Source organism: Apteryx rowi, unplaced genomic scaffold (genome assembly GCF_003343035.1).
Source record: "Apteryx rowi isolate R43461 unplaced genomic scaffold, aptRow1 scaffold_220, whole genome shotgun sequence".
Taxonomy (NCBI): domain Eukaryota; kingdom Metazoa; phylum Chordata; class Aves; order Apterygiformes; family Apterygidae; genus Apteryx; species Apteryx rowi.
The window spans coordinates 509,650-526,653 of NW_020448531.1; the positions used below are offsets into that span (position 1 = coordinate 509,650).

At 47.2% G+C, this 17,004-nt stretch overlaps 2 protein-coding genes across 2 annotated transcripts in view; one reads left to right on the forward strand and one right to left on the reverse strand.

The window, feature by feature from the left end:
- Positions 1–1,117, forward strand: part of ANO8 (anoctamin 8) — a 7,736-nt gene extending 6,619 nt beyond the window's left edge. Inside the window, exons 15-17 of the mRNA XM_026064735.1 lie at positions 11–146; positions 249–359; positions 440–1,117. Coding sequence (XP_025920520.1) covers positions 11–146; positions 249–359; positions 440–1,117 — 925 coding nt within the window. The remainder of the gene's footprint in view (positions 1–10; positions 147–248; positions 360–439) is intronic.
- A 5,166-nt stretch (positions 1,118–6,283) lies between these two features.
- DDA1 (DET1 and DDB1 associated 1) lies at positions 6,284–16,748 on the reverse strand (the record flags this gene model as incomplete). The annotated part of the gene is made up of 5 exons (XM_026064736.1): positions 6,284–11,792; positions 12,791–12,852; positions 13,160–13,211; positions 13,687–13,767; positions 16,665–16,748. Coding segments are annotated over 5 exons (390 nt in total), but the record flags the coding sequence as incomplete, so codon positions are not given.
- Between the last annotated feature and the right edge of the window lie 256 nt (positions 16,749–17,004).

A 17,004-nucleotide genomic window follows, 5' to 3' on the forward strand; every position in this document is an offset into this window, starting at 1 on the left:
CGTCTCCCTTGCAGAAGGTGATGGAGGCCATGGGCGTCCTGGCCATCGTGGTGAACTGCTACCTGATCGCCCAGTGCGGCCAGCTGCAGCGCCTCTTCCCCTGGCTCAGCCCCGAGGGAGCCATCATCTCCGTGGTGGTGCTGGAGGTAGGCACGCGCTGCCCCGTCCCCGTCCCGCCAGCAGCACGGGGGGGGGACACGGACGGACCGGGTGGGTGATGCTCACACCGGTCCCCCGCGGCCCCGCAGCACTTCGCCCTCTTCCTGAAATACATCATCCAAGTGGCCATCCCCGACATCCCCGCCTGGGTGGCCGAGGAGATGGCCAAGCTGGAGTACCAGCGCCGCGARGCCTTCAAGGTAGGTGCCACCCGGGGGCCCGTCCCCGTCCCCATCCCCGTCCCCGCCGCCGGGGCCAACGCGCTCTCCCCCGTTGACAGAAGCACGAGCGCCAGGCGCAGCATCACTTCCAGCAGCAGCAGCGGCGCAAGCGGGAGGAGGAGGAGCGGCAGCGGCACGCCGAGTACCAGGCCCGCAAGGAGCGCGAGTCCAGCCGCGACGAGGCCAAGGCCGAGGCCGCCGGGCAGGACCCGGCCCACGACAAGAGCCAGAGCAAGGGCAAGGGCTCCGGCGCCTCCTCGCACGCCTCCGACAAGCCCAAGAGACCCAGCTCCCTCYTGGCCACCAACAACGTCATGAAACTGAAGCAGATCATCCCTTTGCAGGGCAAGTTCCTCTCCGGGGGGGCCGGGGCCGCCGGCACGGCCGCGGCCAGGTCCCCCCAGTCCCCCACCGGCAGCGATAACAAGCTCCCCGGCTTCCTCAGCTTCAAGTTCCTCAAATCGCCCGAGACTAAGAGGGACGCGGGGACCGAGAAGGTCCAGTCGCCCACCAAGCCGTTCAACCCCGGCAAGCTCTTCAACTTCGGCAAGTCCGAAGGGGCCGGGGGCAACGGCGCCGCGGCCGCCGCCTCGCCCCAGCCCCGGCCCGGGCCCTCCTCGGACGCGGGCGAGAAACCGGCCCCCAGCAAGTCCCATCTCAACGGGGCGCCGGACGAGGGGGGCCGCGAGGAGCCGGAGCTCCGGGCGGAGGAGGAGAGCGGAGGCTACAAACTCTGACCGGGGGCTTTGGGGGAACGGAGCGACCACGGCTCCCCGGTCTGTTCTTCAAGCAGCCAAGGACRTCGTCGCCCTCTCTGCTCCCTTCGCCGCCCCCCCGCCGCAGGGAGCGCGGAGCTGGGCTGTGCCCGGGCAGGCTGAGCCCCGCCGGAGCGCCCAGCACCCATGRGCGCGCTTGCCCATGCACCGTCCTGCAGGCCGTTCCCCTCCGCTGCATCCCCGTGCATCCCTCCGGCTCCTCCGCCGGGCCGGGGGGACCCGCTGCCGCCCCGGCCCCAGCTCCGGCAGAGGTCCGGCCTCATCCTGCGTCGCAGAGGCGCAAGCAAACCGCCGCCGATCCGAGCAGCGGGGTCTGCCCGCATCCCCGGCTGGAGCAGCCCAACGCGCTGCCTTCGCGCGCCCTCCTCCGCCCGGCGCTCCTCCGCGCGCTCACGGCCGACGCGGCGGGTGGGAGATGCCGCCATCCTGCTCACCGCCTGTCCCTGCACCCGCCGCCGGAGGGAAGAGCTGGGGTGATGCTGCGGTCCGGCTTGCTGGCACCCAAGGAGCTGCATGGGAGCAGCCGGTCCCACCGGCCTGGCATTGGCAAAGGGATCCGGGCTCGGAGCCCAGGAGCGGCGCGGGCTGGCGGGAGCAGCAGTGAGGAGCCTGATCCACCGGTGCCTACGGCCTCTTTGCCATACAGCCGTCGTCCCGCTGCGCCGGGCAGCGCCCCGCTTCGTCCCGCTCCGGCTCGCCGCAGCCTCCTCGCAGCCGGTCCTTCTGCAGAGGGCTCGGATTCATCCCGCTTCTCGCAGCACCGGGGCATCCCGCTGCCCAAAGAACAGGCTGMCGGGAGGGAGGGGGGCGAGCGTGAGCCTCCTGGATTTCCCTGCATGGGCAACATTTCTTGCACTAAAAAACGAAACAAAACCCAATGCAAGCGACTCTTTTTCCCTTCTTCGTGTGACGGCTCGAGGCGGCACGCGCAGGACGCCGGGCAGCGCGGTCCCGGAGCGGCGAGCAGCCTGGCCGCGCGCCCCCAGCGACTGCACCACGAGSCGGCACGGTGCCCTTGCTGCTTCCTTTCTTCACGGAGCTGCCTCGCGATAAGGCACCTGCGCACAGACGTCGTGCCGGCAGCCGGGAGAAGGACGACCGGGGCTGGGGGGGACGCGAGCTCGCAGCGAGGGCAGGCTGGGGGAGCAGCTTCGCTTCCGCCCGGGYGAAGGTTTTGCTGTCGCTGGTTGTCACCTTAGTGCTCGAACAGCCGCCGTCCCCGCTCCGGCGGCTGCTCCTCGGCTTTTCAGCAGCTCTGCTCAGCACCGCTTGGCTTTTGGCTCCAGGGCTGGAGGTGGCCGTCGGCGGGCCGGGACCCCGCGTGGGTCGGAGCGCCCCGAGCCTGGGTGCTGCCGCCCACCCCCTGGCAGCCAGCTCTGCCCTCCGTCCGCCGCGAACCATTTCCAAAGCGAGCCGGGGGGAGACGGAGGGTTGCGGCCAGCCGGGCTCTCCGGGGGACACGGACGGTCCTTCCCTGTGCCTGGAGCAGGCCCGGGCGGGCRCGAGGTCCGCGTGCCGCCGTCTCTCCCCAAGGCCTGCTCTGTAGSAAACGTCAGGTTTTTCCCCCCGTCTCTCTCCACCCGTCGTGCTTTTTTTTTTTGTCTTTGAACCAAGCCATTTTAYGCAGCAATAAGCCAGGCCAGGCGAGCGCCGAGGCTGTGCCCACCGCTTCGCTCGCCCGCGCTCCTGCACCCGCCCGGCTGTTCCCGCTGCGGCGCGAGAAGAGCAGAGCCGCTCGTCCGGTGCTTTGCCATCCYGGGCGGCACGGTCAGGAACGCCGGGTCAGGGCTGGAGCCGGCTCCCGTCGTGCCGCCCTGCAGACGGCTGCGAGGGTCGGGCAGCACCGTGCTGTTCCCRCACCGTTCCCCCCGGGCACCCCTCGCCCCTGCACCCACTGGGCCAAGGGCACGAGGCTCCTCGGCCGCTTTGCATTGGCGTTTCAGGCTGCGTCGACGAGCTAGCGAAGGGCGCGCTGAGCTGCGGCCGCAGGAGAGCYGTTTCTGGGGCAAGGCCGGGGAACGGGGAGCGCTGGGCTCCACGGCGCTGGGAAACCGGGGCAAGGAGGCCCTCGGAAACCCAGCGAGACCGAAGCCGAGGCGGTCGTGCCCCGGAGCCGCTCTCTGAAAGGCGAGCGGGAGCAGCAGCGCGTTAGGAGATGTCAGGAGAGAAGAGCCCTGAGCTCAGCCCGGCTGGCGGCACCCGGGAACCCGGGGGCTTTGCTCAGCTCCTGCCCTAACCCGCGACGCCCGTAACCACCGCGGCTTCGCCCCCCGCCGCTCTGCAGAGCCCCAGCAACAGCCGCGTCCCGCAGCACCCGCCGCCCGGCTGCGGGCAGGCTGGCAGGGCCGTTCCCCTTCCTCCGCTCGCCCTCTCATCTCGTTTCTCTAGTCGTTCCTGGGTTTGGCTCGCCGAAGCCAAGTCTCACCTCTGTCATCGTTTAAAACAYGCTGGTCTTAAAGGGAGCTTTATTTATCACGTTTTCCTCCTGAGAGTAACAGTCCTGGTGTGATCTACTCCTAGYGCCGTTTACCAGAGCACAGGGCATGGTCCCGCTGCTGCCAGGACCCCGGCAGCCCAGGGCATTTTTAAACGTTTCTCTACACCAACTATTTCTACAAGTGGCCGCCTGTCTGGTATCTCACTCTTCCGGGCAATTACTGTACAAAGGAGGGATTTTTTTTTCTTGGATTTTTTTTTTTTGGTTTTATTTCTTTTAGAATTAAATGAAATGAAGGGGGTTATTTATTTCTTTTTAATTTATTTTGTCATATTTTTGTAAGACCTGCAGAAATGCAATAAAAGTATATTTCAACAAGTCTGAGAYGTGCTAATTTATTGCCCACAGCAGTGTTCGTAACACATCTGTCAGGGCAAGCGAGTCTTGGTGCCCCTGTTCCTGGGGAAGGTGGAAGGGGACGTTAGGAACACTGTCAAGAGATGTTCAAAGGAGGCAAAAGCAGCAGGACAGAGTCACGGAGGGGCAGGGGATGGGTCTTTCGGATGTACACCTGAGCAGCCAGGCCTTCACTACGTGGGACCAGGTGGTGGAAAGGTAGAGACAGGCAGCTTGTCCTCCTAAAGTTTGCTCAGAAACCATGCAAAAGGCTTATTTTTGCTTTCAGGACTATTGCAAATGTCCCGCGGGGAGCTGAAGCCCAGGGCACCAGGCCTGCTCTGCCCCTGCCGCGCTCTGCGGCTGCAGAGGGGCCGATCCCCCACTCCTTAGCACGGGGGGGGGGAGAAAGCAGCAGCGCGAGCTGTAATTTTACCCCTGTGTTCACCCGCGTGAGAGCTGGGGCCTCATGTCCCAGCTGCGGAGGAGCGCAGCAGCACAGACAAGCGCTTCCAAGCATGCACCTATTTTTGAGGCCCATATTGGCCACAACACAGCAGGGAGGGCAGCCCAAAGCCCTTCCACTCCTTGGAGGGCTTTTATTCTGCACAGCCCTCCAGCGCCTGGCAAAGCTTTGACACAGCGATACAAGGAAAAACCCCACCAGCRTGGTTTGATTCAAAACGCACCCACACAGTTGGCTTCCGTAGGCACTTAGCAGCTCGCTTGCATATTGTCAATCGTAGAAAAGAGTAGAGGAAGAATAAAGAAAGTTATAATCCTCTAAATTCTGCAAATTTATTATACAGTATCAAACATGGAATAGTTTAAAAATAAATGCAAAAATCCAACGGCCATGACATTCGACTAACAGTATATTTACAGTTACTCCACGACAGCAGCCCTTCTGCCAACATGCAGTTTTCAGGAATAAACCTTCTCCCAGCCCCAAAAGACAGTATTTTTGCAAAAGAGGAAAAGTCAAATTGCAAAGACAGGTTGCAAGTGACACAGACTCACAGGCTTAACACTGCATTGCAAAAATCAGCCTGGGATTTTGTGTTCTGAACAGACCGTAGGAGTCATAAAAGCAATCACAGATGACTTAGAAGGATCCGACCCACACTCAGACATTCAGCTATGATGTGGARCTGGTCAAAGGGAGGGTAGTTTAGCCAAAAAAGAGAAAAAACAGTAAAGCCTATTCACGGCACGCTCAGTGCTCTGATTAATAAGAAATGAATGCATTTGGAAATCCAGTCCAACTGTACCACAGACAACGCGGTGACTCAGCTCTGATCATCCATTCAGATTCCATGTTATTTCTTACAATAATTGATTAGTCATCRCTCACTTTCCATCTCAATGTCTCTGCAATCCCTGAGAGCCATTATTAAAGAACTAAATGGCTAGTCCTGCTTTCCACCAGCTACACTAGCATATTCCACTGGATATACGGCCACTATAGCCCTTACCATCTCACTCATTTCTACACTTACACATACATGCTGCTTATCAAAGCAGGGAAGAGTATTTGACCAGTTATACTGCTCGGTATCTTCTCCCTCAAAAAAGCACCGTGTGTGTTTAACAGCAACACACCATGAATTAAGCACTGCAATTCCTGAAGAGCTAAGAGGGATGAGTCGCCCTTGTGTTTACGAAGCCGGTAGCAGCRAGGCCGCCAGTGAAACGTTACTGCTAGCCAAACGAAGCTTGCTTTGGTCATGAAAGCGAAGAAATTAAAAGAGAGTTAGAGCAAGTAGAGCACAAACTAACACCCTCATTGTGCACGAGGCAGCTTCACTTTCCTACAGCGCTGGCTGGCGGAGGAACAAGGGCCGTCTCTCACCTCTGAATGCTGGCCGAGGAGTTGTTTAGTGGAAGGAACAAGAAAACAGCTGACGATCGGTGGAAAACCTGGTCTGCAACTGCAAGGTATTCAGCACTGAACACTGGTCCATAGACGTGCATGCTTACCTCATGTCCCCCAGTTGACTCAGCCTGTCACCTCCCACATTAAAAAACACTGATTTGAAATAGGGTGAAGTTTTGACAGTGCTGCCCTTTAATCTTACTACCTGAATACTTACTTCCAGGTTTATACAGTAAAACAAACTCCACCATAAAAGGTTAAAGCCACCCAAACTCCTCAGCATTAAGAACTCCAATACAACATTTTTTTATTCCTAGAACAACCTAATTCTAAAATCACACATGTGACGAGTCTTAGTTCTTCATATCTGGGGACACTCTAGGAAAGTTTCATATTAAAAAAAAAAAAACACTCAGTGTTAAAGAGTATTTGAAAGCTGATCTTTTATTCCCATGTTTCAGTTACAAAATTGCTCTTCCCCACCAAGTTTTTATTTTCAGTGTCTAGGAAATTTTTTTCCCCCAGAAGTTGAAACAAGAAAATGAGACTCTAGAAGTCCTATTGCCACTCTAACATTAAACTCTCAAGACGACACACGCCTTTTACATAAAATGTAACTCAGTAGCCAGGGAGAACACTGCATGCATTTCAAGCAGGCTCTCTTCTCTCAGATGAGCAATACAGGCCAAGACACATGCCGTTTAGTATAGGTCGGATGCAACTGTTAGACCCATAAGTAAACTGGCAACTGGCATAGTCAGTCTACCTGGATAGGCTGCTTACTCAGGCTTTTCAGATAATAACTAGCAGTAAACGTCCCAGATGAGCTGTTAGATGAGATCCCAGAACTGCATTCTCCACCATCAGGACACACACATTTGTGAACCAGCAGAAGAGAAACCTTAATGCACAGTCAGCACAGCATGAAGGTCAGTCTGTGCTTAACTCATGATGCAATACCCCCTTCCAGGCACACTGACCAGCACATCCTCCGCGCGTCTCCCAAAAATACCCTTAGCCGCTCCCAGGTATGTTCAACCCTCTCTTAAGAAAGGATTTCCCACTGTTGGTTATACATCAAAAGATGTAATGCAAAACCTGACACAGCCAGATCAGCTAGAATCCCTCTAGTCATGCTCACTAAGTTGCACAATTCCCCTGCTGCCAGGCTGACATTATTAACCCAGAAAAGCAAGTTAGCTTTCCTATTATACATATGCAAGTGGAAATCTTAAAAACAGGAAAAAATGAAGTTAGTGGTATATAAACAACACAGGAAACAGTAAGTGATAATACAGCTGATAGCTACAGTGTTTACAACAACGTTTAAAAAAATTTTCAAGACTTCTGCTTGGTCTTTGCCCTTAAGGCCAGTGTCAAGGCGCTCACAAAAAAAAAAAAGCTTTGAAATTATACTTACTATATCTACCTAGTATAAAGTGAAAATTTTAAGATAATGTCCAGCATGTTCAACAATTTGCCTTATAGAAAACAGTCCAAACACTAACAACTGAATTGCTGCATAAGGCACGAACCAGAAAGGGAAGGAAACCCGTTTTCCAGTCAACCATACTCCAAAGCAAGTTTTACAGCTCCATGTCAGTGGCCTTCAATAAAACCCCAAACGGCTACACACACGTGGAGTTCATTAAACGGCTTGGCACATATACCCCATTCTCACCAGGATGAGGACAACAGAAAACAGCATTCAGGTTAAGTATATACTTCAGATTCATCACAACCTGGCTYAGCAACTAGCTCTGAAAACAGTCATGGGGACACAAATCCCAAACACCATAAATACATACAGCCAGGCCAGGTGAGAACTGGTCATCACTGAACCTGCCCGAGTCCCATTTTACTATTCATGGGATTTTCCCTTACCCTGCTGATACTTCATGTCCTTTCTAGGCTAAGAAAACACTTAAAAAAAAAACCCTCCTAACATATCTAAGTGGTTCTAAAAGCCTGTTCTCTTGTAGTGAAATGCATCTAAAAACTTCTCAAATATTCCTGTGGTTAAGAGTTTAAACAAATGGCAGCCCAGGTCCAAGCCTAGTCATGGCCTTAAGCAGACAGGGCAGTTGGGTGGCTCCCTTCTTCCCCTTTCCATTTGGATTTTCATACCGCTGCTGCGGATCACTGTTCTTTGTAGCACGATGTAGCTGCAGGGCTGTTTCCTTGTCAAACGCTTTTGCACATGCTTGCAAACTCTGTAAGTTTTGGTAATAGGACTTCACAGCTTGCCAGCTTCACACAAAAACAAACCTTCCAACCTGCCGCATCTTCCCCCGTGTTTACTACCACGGAATCACAGCATAAATGCGTTTGGAAGAAACCCCAGGAGGTCCCCTCCAGCCTCCTGCGCAAAGCAGGGTCAATACTGAATCCAGACCAGGTTGCTCAGGGCCTTGACCAGTAGGGTCTCGAAAACTTCCATGGACAGAAAGAGGAAACAGCTTGAAAGCTGAACACGCTGATGTTATTTAACTGGGTATTTAGATAAAATAAAGTAACTCAGCAAACTTCAAGAGTCAACCATCAATGCAAACAATAAACACAGACTTTACTGCTCAGATGCAATTACCTATGAATTCACAGCTATGAGGTCAGAACATGTTATAAAATCTCTCTTTTCTTTCAAACTTTTTCCTTCTCCAATTCTTTTGTGTGGGGAGGAGATTTTTGATTATTCCTCCTCTAAAAAAAAAAAAAGCCATATGATATCAAGAAATAAGCTAAGCAGAACTTTAGTTTTCCTGCAAGTCAGTCACAAGTGTATTTTTATGTCAGAAAAAGGCAGTGACTAACTTCTTAATACACTAAAGTTACCCAACATACACCTAATTGCTCTCAGTGGGCACAAGCTCTAGCGCTGTTTAGTATAGGGGCACTTCACCCGGCAGGAGAGATGCCTATTAACAGGATAGTCTGCTGTAAGGGGCTATTCCTGGAAGGACTCACCCTCCTCTGATATAAAAGAAACACGTTTCTGCTGCTTTGACTTTAGACAAAAGATACACTATTCAACTAAAATACTTATCTCTGATAAGCATCTCAAATTTTCATTAAAAAACCTAAACCTTCAGTATACATTGATAACAGAAACAATAAAAATACCACTATGCAGACATATACAAAAAACCCCTAAGGGTCACTAAATTTCAGTCACTTTGTAACAAGAGAATCAGAAGTTAGAGGAGTAAGTATGATACAAACAGTGCGGTCAGCAAAGATCCATGGTTTTTGTTTTTTGTTTCCTTTTTTTTAAATGCACTAAGGCACCAGGAAGTCAGAGTTAGGCAAGTAAGATCTTCCATGCAACATTCAAACCTGATACACTTACCATGTATTAAACAGCTGTGGATATAGGATCAAAGTGCAATAGCTTGAGGACAGCACTCTTGAGCCAGTGGCAGCATGGAAAGTAGGTTGGAGAATGAAGGAGGGAAGAAGGGAGCTTTCACTTCAAATTGGATATGATGTAAAAAGATTCACTGTGGGCATCAGAAATCCAAACTTTGCACACAGCCACCAATGCAAAAAAACCCCACAGTTTGATACTTAAAGTTGCATCCCTTCAAAAACTTGTTTCTCCATCACTTCAGAACAACTTTTGGGAGAGGAAAAAAAAAAAAGCAACTTTTTTCTTGTACCTACTAAAAATATTTGAAATACATCAAAGGCTCCTGTAACCAGCAAGATCATTTTTAAAGACACAGAGGGAACAAAGACGGGGGTTTACAACAGGAAGGAACTGCCAACTCTCTTTAATAGTACATCACTCTGTCTAGCAGAGAAGTCAGCAAAGCTCAGACCTTGCCATATCAATCAAGAATTATACAGCATTTTACAACTTTAAAGCACTGTACAAACATTAGTCTGCAAGGCTGCAGCTCTCAAACTTTGCTAAACACACAGATTGGTCACACTTTACCACCAGCTATATGTCCATTTCCTCTTTTGGTGTCTTACAGCTCTTCACGGGATTCTTCAATTTCAACTTTAAGTACATCCTTGTGAAACTGGATGCTAACATGGCATCTTCAGTTAACATCTTGCATTTTGCACAAAAGCACTTTTTGACAGCGTAACTCTGGGAGGAGTCCTCTTGCAAATGCCAGTAAATTACAAAGAAATCTAAGTATTTTTATCTTCACCAACGCAGTTGGCAATTTGGAGGTTACTGCCACAGCAAAAAGGTAACTTTGAGGCAGAAGTAAAGGTCTAAACTATTCAGTGTTAACTTTAAGTTAAATTCACTCGCTATATGAGAAACTTGGTGCCTAATGCAAGTTTAAAACATAACATGAGCCATGCCCTGCTCTTCCCAAAGTTCTGCCTTATAACATATAGTCATCAGCAACAGTCCATCTCCCTTCATATTCTCTTTGCCCCCAAACCTAAACACGTGGTGTCCACTGGTTGGAAGGGAATGTTGTGGAGAAGGGGATAATAGAAACCCTGTCCTCAAAGCTTTTGGCCACTGCAGTCACTCAGAACTAGGCTTATCCAGGATTTCTAGAAAAACATTCGTGCGATTTCTTGAATCGGTGTTTAGGATTTGTGAACRAGGAAAAAAACACAACTAGAAATGTGACAATTTAAACTAACACAGCATGAAGTCAGCTTCTTACGTTAAAGCAGACAAGACATCATTACTAAGCTACACCTTTCCTGTCCCCTTCAGGTGATGACGCTCATTTCCTTTTAGTCTCTCAACTTCTGAATCCACCTAGACGACTTGCGGGTCTCTATTTTGGCTCTTACTGAAGAGTCACTGAAGGGTTACAGGCAACAGGCACTGAACTGCCACAGTCCAGAAGAGATTGGTCTTTAACAGAGACCACGGAAGCTCACATTTTGATCAACTATAAGTCCTGGACTCCATTCCAGACATGCTGATATCGCAGGAAAATACAACGTACCATTATTCATAGCCAGCAGTCAAGGCAGAGAACTAGATCTATTTGCCAAGGTGCTCCCAGACTTATCCAGACAAGTGCTGACTGCAGGGTGCCTACCCAACTCCATTCCATCAGCTGTTGCTTAAATACACTGTTGATCAAATACTCAGAATAGGATAAAAGTATCCTTTTATTCCAATGGAGAAGTTGCACATATCAGTCCATTCAAGACCAAAAGACTGTTAGAATTTAAGAGAAACAAAAGCAACACACCTTTCACTTGAATTCTCCGTGACCACTGATGCATGTGATAATGTATGCTGCCAAACAACTGAGGCCCTTACAGAACAGGCCAAAAGAATACAACTGATATATCAAGTTGACAACACTAAGATCAACATAATCCTAAATGACACCCATGATTTTTTAGTGCAGTGCCAATTTCAGAATATTTGAGAAAGATATTGAGGCCCCACACTTATGGCTGGACTGGGCACATCCAGAGAAGAGTTAACCACTGTAATATATCATTGGGTACGTGAATCAGAAAGCCTATACCACTGAAGGGTTCTGTAATAACCCACATCTCTTACCCAGGCTTCCATGGCTAGATGTGGTTGATTAGGTAACAGATTTAACAAAATCGGTAAAAGTGACAGTGTATGTTTTTAGAAAGGAGGAACTAAGGTTACACTACATCATTTACTGAATTGTTCCACCATTGCTCCATAAGTTTTACGGCATAAATAAAAAACGGAGAAAAAAAATAAATAGATTGGCTCCTATGAAGTCTGAAGTGGTTTGGGCTGCATAGTGGAGAGGTGAGAAATGGGGGCAAGGGGCAAAATTTACACACTTTGAGACAAAACAGGAAGCGCCTGCAAAGTAGTAGAGGAGAAAGCCAAGAGTTTAAGTGTCCTCATTCATATCCTGGCTGTCTGTCCGAGCGATTTTCCGTGGAGGTGCCGAATTCTCACCTTCTATTTCCACTTGCTCTTGATCTCGCTTCTTTGCTGCATTCTGTTTGGACAGAGAAAGCTACAGTGAAACTCTCTGAAGCATTATATTCTAGTGGGAGCTAGCATCAGTGTAACAAATTTTTCTTTCCAAATCTTTGGGAAGGAATATAGTTCTGTGATGAACTAGTAGATGCACTCAAGCGAACACTAAAGAGGATTTTGCCCACAGCTGAAATGTGCTCCTTCTAGATTGTTCTTCAAATTCGAGGGTGGGGCTGAAAGGCAAATCATTGTTCTCAGCATCTTTTATTTATAGATCTCAAGTACTTTATAAACATGAATAAGATACTCTTTCTCTCCTGCTGCTCTGATTCAGTCTCTGAACTATCTAAATCTCCAAAGGCTTTCCGTCACATACAAATAGCTTCTTTTCAGCTTCAAGGTTCCTTATAATTTTTCACCTCTCCACATCCTTCAACTGTTTCTTCATCCCATTCCACAGCAGTGTTTCAGAGTACTCACAGCCCAGGTATCCTAGCTTCCTAGTCTTAAATACTAGCTACTAAACTGCACTCCAACTTACTTGTATGTTCCTCAAATGGGAATTCTGATTTTGTATCCAAGCTAATTACACAGCCTCATTAATGTATTCACGTTTCTCACAAGCTCATGCATCTTCTCCTAACAGTCCTGGGAGGTAAAAAGAGCTTTACCCCAGCTGTAAAGCAGACAGTTGAGGCACAGGGAGACTAATTTGCCTAGGTCACAAAGGGAGCCTACAGCAAGTTAGAAATGCAACCAAAGTCTCCCAAGTTCTAGACTGAACACTAAGTTGCTGCCCCTTAAATTGAAACAGNAAAAAAAAAAAAAAAAAAAAAAAAAAAAAAAAAAGTGGTGTGCAGAGAGAGCAAGCCTCCTTGCACATCTTTTGATGAAGTGCAGTTCGCAAGGACTGGGTCACTTTAATCATCAGTTTTTGATTATAATCAATATTCAGCTCAAGTAGTCACAATCAGCAAATCAAGAAGAAATGTTAATATTAGGAAAACACAACCATACCTTTTTGTCCCACTGCTGATGTAAATAACGCAAAAGTATATTTGTCTTTTCTGTTACTATGACTGCCAAAGAAAGAGAGAAACATGTTGAAGTCATTTTAAAGACAACTTTTAAAACTGCAATAATCACATCACTATTTCACATGCTATAGCCTAGTCCCTTTCCAATAGAAGGACAGTATGCAGGAACAATTATCACTTGATAAGAATGGGGAAAAACACAAAAACCAATAACCAGATATACACTGCTAATCACTGTGGCAACAGTTCAGTAACTTTAAACTTCAGGTCAGGTAATGTAAGTGAAATTATAGGTATGCCAGATTTTTAATATTAGAACAGAGTAAAGTTTAAAAAACCTCAAACTTACTTTGTTCAGATGGATATTCTCTTGTGGGAAGATATACCGATGGTCTTCTGTTCTATAGAAGAATTAGAATAGTTACAGAGCAGAGACAGGGAAAAAATATTTTTTAACCCAAACTTAGCTAAGCCAACCAAAAGGCCCCCATTAACCACAACTACAAATGCATTGTGATATTCTGTCCTGTCACACAATACTGTGAAGCTTCAGTCTTTCATATGTTAAAAAAAAAAAAAAAGTCCATCCGTCATATTTTTCAGGGCACAAGACTATTGCTAAACTAAAGAATTACATGGAAAGGAAAGAAAACACCACAGATTTGGCTTGGCTGACATGATGATGTATCCCTCACCAAAGCAGGCAGGAAGTATTCCTTGCCAATCTCAAYTTATGAACTACCAGCTATATGCACACATATTTTTGAAGGAACAAAACATTCATTTAAAGTCTGTTTCACTCTAGCATCTTTTGAGCTGTGCAAGAACACCTACTCCCAAAGCACAAAGAAGTTACAGATTATATACAATACTTACTGATGCTTTACATACAGAGTCCGCATGAAATCTACTGAAGTTGCTTTTGTTGTAGACTGGTAATCCTTTCAAAAAATCTGCCTAAAAAAGAAACAGAGTACAAAGAAAGATGTAGGGGAAGAAGGAAAGAATAATATTCTGGTTGCTTGCTTTGTGCTGATTCTCAAAGGAGTTGAACAGGCCATTACGTTAAGTAACTGCAGGGTTTGGAAGGATGTTGCGAGGTCCTAACTAGTGAGATAGTTGGCTACTGAAAAACCCCCAAAACTGTTTTTGCAAAGTAGGCAAATCCACAGCTTCTGCATTTGGCTCATTATTTATACTCTGCAAGTTCAGTAATTCAGTAAGAGAGCTGTTAATTAAATCTCTTTTGACATAAAAGATGTAAGACATAAAAGACAGACACCTCTCCAATAGGTTGAGCTCTGAAACAAGGAAGCTCTGCTGATACAACCACCACAGACATAGAACACCAGAATTTACTGCAACTAACTAGTACAAATCATGACATCACATGATAAACTCTGCCACAGCTACACTGATGACCGAAATCCTGGAATATGACCCAGTATCAAACTAGTTGTTCTGTTGTTTTCCAAGTCAACACTCTTTGTCATGGACCAAGAACRATTCTACAAAGCAACAAAAGTCTACATGGCCTCAAAAGCCTGACCACATACTTATCAGCCTTGTCCAACTTTTTTTGGAGGATAAAACCCTACATGCCTCAGTGGCTACCAGTACAACAAAGAAATCCCAAGTTTTGATGGAAGTMTAGTTAGATCCCCACTCAATAAAACGGGTAGAATGCACATGCCAGCAAAGCTATTTGCTAAAGAGCAGCGGGAACCCTGCTGAGCTCTCTCAGTTTAATTAAGACATACCAGCATGAAACAGAAAGTTCCTTCTTGAAAGCAAAAATGGAAGGTGGGAGGAGAACATTATGGGATCATCAGAACACCAGGCTTAAGCATGTGTTGGAGTCTCTTTACCCACAGTAGCGGCAAACAAAGAAAGATGCCCAGCAGTGTAATGGGCAATAAATGTAACATATACCTGTGTGACAGGCAGAAGAGAGAGAAACGGGCCCTAACACAATCCTCCTAACTCAATAGATCAACTACCTGTATTGTAACACTTGCTTAAAGATTCAAAGCCTGTTATACTAAACACTAAAGGATTCTAAACCAAGAAATAAACCTTCTTGTTTATAAGCGATTTTAAAAGGACAGTAAAGCAGCAGAAGCTGTTTAATTTCAGTGTTAGAAGCAACAAATAAATAGACACTATTGCTGTAAAACTACTACGTTGGAAGACATTTTCTTTATTTAAATAGAAGCCATATTTTTCATTAATACGGATCTTAATTCAAAACAAAGAGCTATGATTAGCCAAACCAGAAAAATGATTCATACTTTTGTTCTTAAAAAGAAATCTACTGACATTCTAGTGTCCACATTCAACCCTTCTCCTGCGTCTACTTTTAGAAATAATCTCGTTAAAACAGTAGACTTCTATTCACAGACCCAACTGCAAATTTCTGTTGCCCATCTTATCCCCAATGGGAACAACGCTGTTTCCTTTCTCCCTTTGTCTTCACTGTCTTCTTATATTGCCGGTTCTCCAGGACAGAGTCCATTGCTTACTCATCTGTATAACATCTACACCACTGCTGAGCAAAGAAATTAAGGTAGGATCTCCTGGCTCTGCTGTAACAGAAACATTTATTTTCAGATTGYGTTGTGCTCTCAGCAAACTGGTTCCCATGCCTTCTCAGACAGACTTATCTGTTTATCTGTTTTCATTCACATCCGTTGTTGGCACCAACTAGAGAATGCATACACTACCTGAATACTCCCAGGCTGAGGATGATGGGGAACCTTTTGGTRACATTTAAAGGCACAGCCAGCCAGAGTTCTCTCCACATARCWMRKAWTTMWKAAWTMYKWGYTATATTTATTACTCTGTTTGGGAGGACTAAGGATATTCAAAATATCCCATTATGTTTCAAAGCATCTCGCTTTTCTCTTGCATTAAATTTGCAGGCTTTTATGACAAAATTATCTGTACCGCTACACTAGACAAATCCAGAAAGAGACGGACACAGGCCCTTGATTTCTTTTATTACAGTAAAACAGCTGACAACCGTTTGGTTTATTTCCACTTATAAGAATGGAAAATAACTGCTCTCATTTATGAACATACTACTTCAAATACATTTTTAATAAGCTAGAGCTCACCTCAAGCTCCACACATGCACACTCTATGCTAGTCCCCATTTTCCGTCTGGCAATTTGATCTGGCAAACCCCATGTTTCAYCTGAAAGAGGCTGGATGAGCTGGATCATGGTTCTCATCAGGGATTCTGCAGTCATATAATATACTCTTGCAGCAAAGTGACTTATACCCAGTAAGGTGCAAAAATGCTAATTTTTTTTTTTAAGTTAAATTTTTTAAAGAGGCATGTGGGGCTTTTCTCCTCCTCTCTCCGATGTAAACAACTAAAGCAAGATATATACCAGCTAAATACAGACTCACAAGTAGGAAGGTTACTAGTCACTCRCACCTCACACAATACCTGGATACTTTAGCTGTAATGGGAACAGCAAGARTGTCCCTGCTTCTTGGACACCACCCTGCCCTTTTTCAGGCCAGAAGTCACTTGAGTGAATCAGTTCCAGCAGCACCACCAGCACATACTGATAAGTCACAACTCACCTAGCAGCAGAAAAACAATAGTGATACTAAGAGTGACTGGACACGCTAAAATGGACATCTATCCAGTTTAGGCTTCAGTCAACACCTTAAGAACTCATCATCTGTTCATCAGTTCACCTGAAAATTCTTTTTTTGTTAGCGATACAGATTCTTTCACTGATAAGCTTATTGCAGAGGTAGGCATTTCGGCAGTTATCTAATAATAAGATCTCAGAGATTACAAAGATGTACCCTCAGGGGAATTGCCAGAAGTCATATACCTGAATATTCAGAATTAGACAATACTTGAAGTGAACATGATCCYTATCCACTCCAAGGGCACAAGACAGGTGAGACGCAGAAGGTCACTGCCATGTTTACACAGCTATCACACAAGACGTACCAAATAATACCTCCAATATAATGTTACAGGAGGAAACATTCYCTCTGTTCACTTTCTGCTATTCTTTAACTAAAGAAAGAGTTCCCAGGCCAGACTAGCGAGGCTGACGCAGTGCCCTAGGCGGAAATGAACAGGAACAGCTCCCAAAACTGAGTAGTTGCCCCATTTCCTCTGGGGAAAGGCAAACCCAAGAACAACAAAACCAATGTGATTAAGCA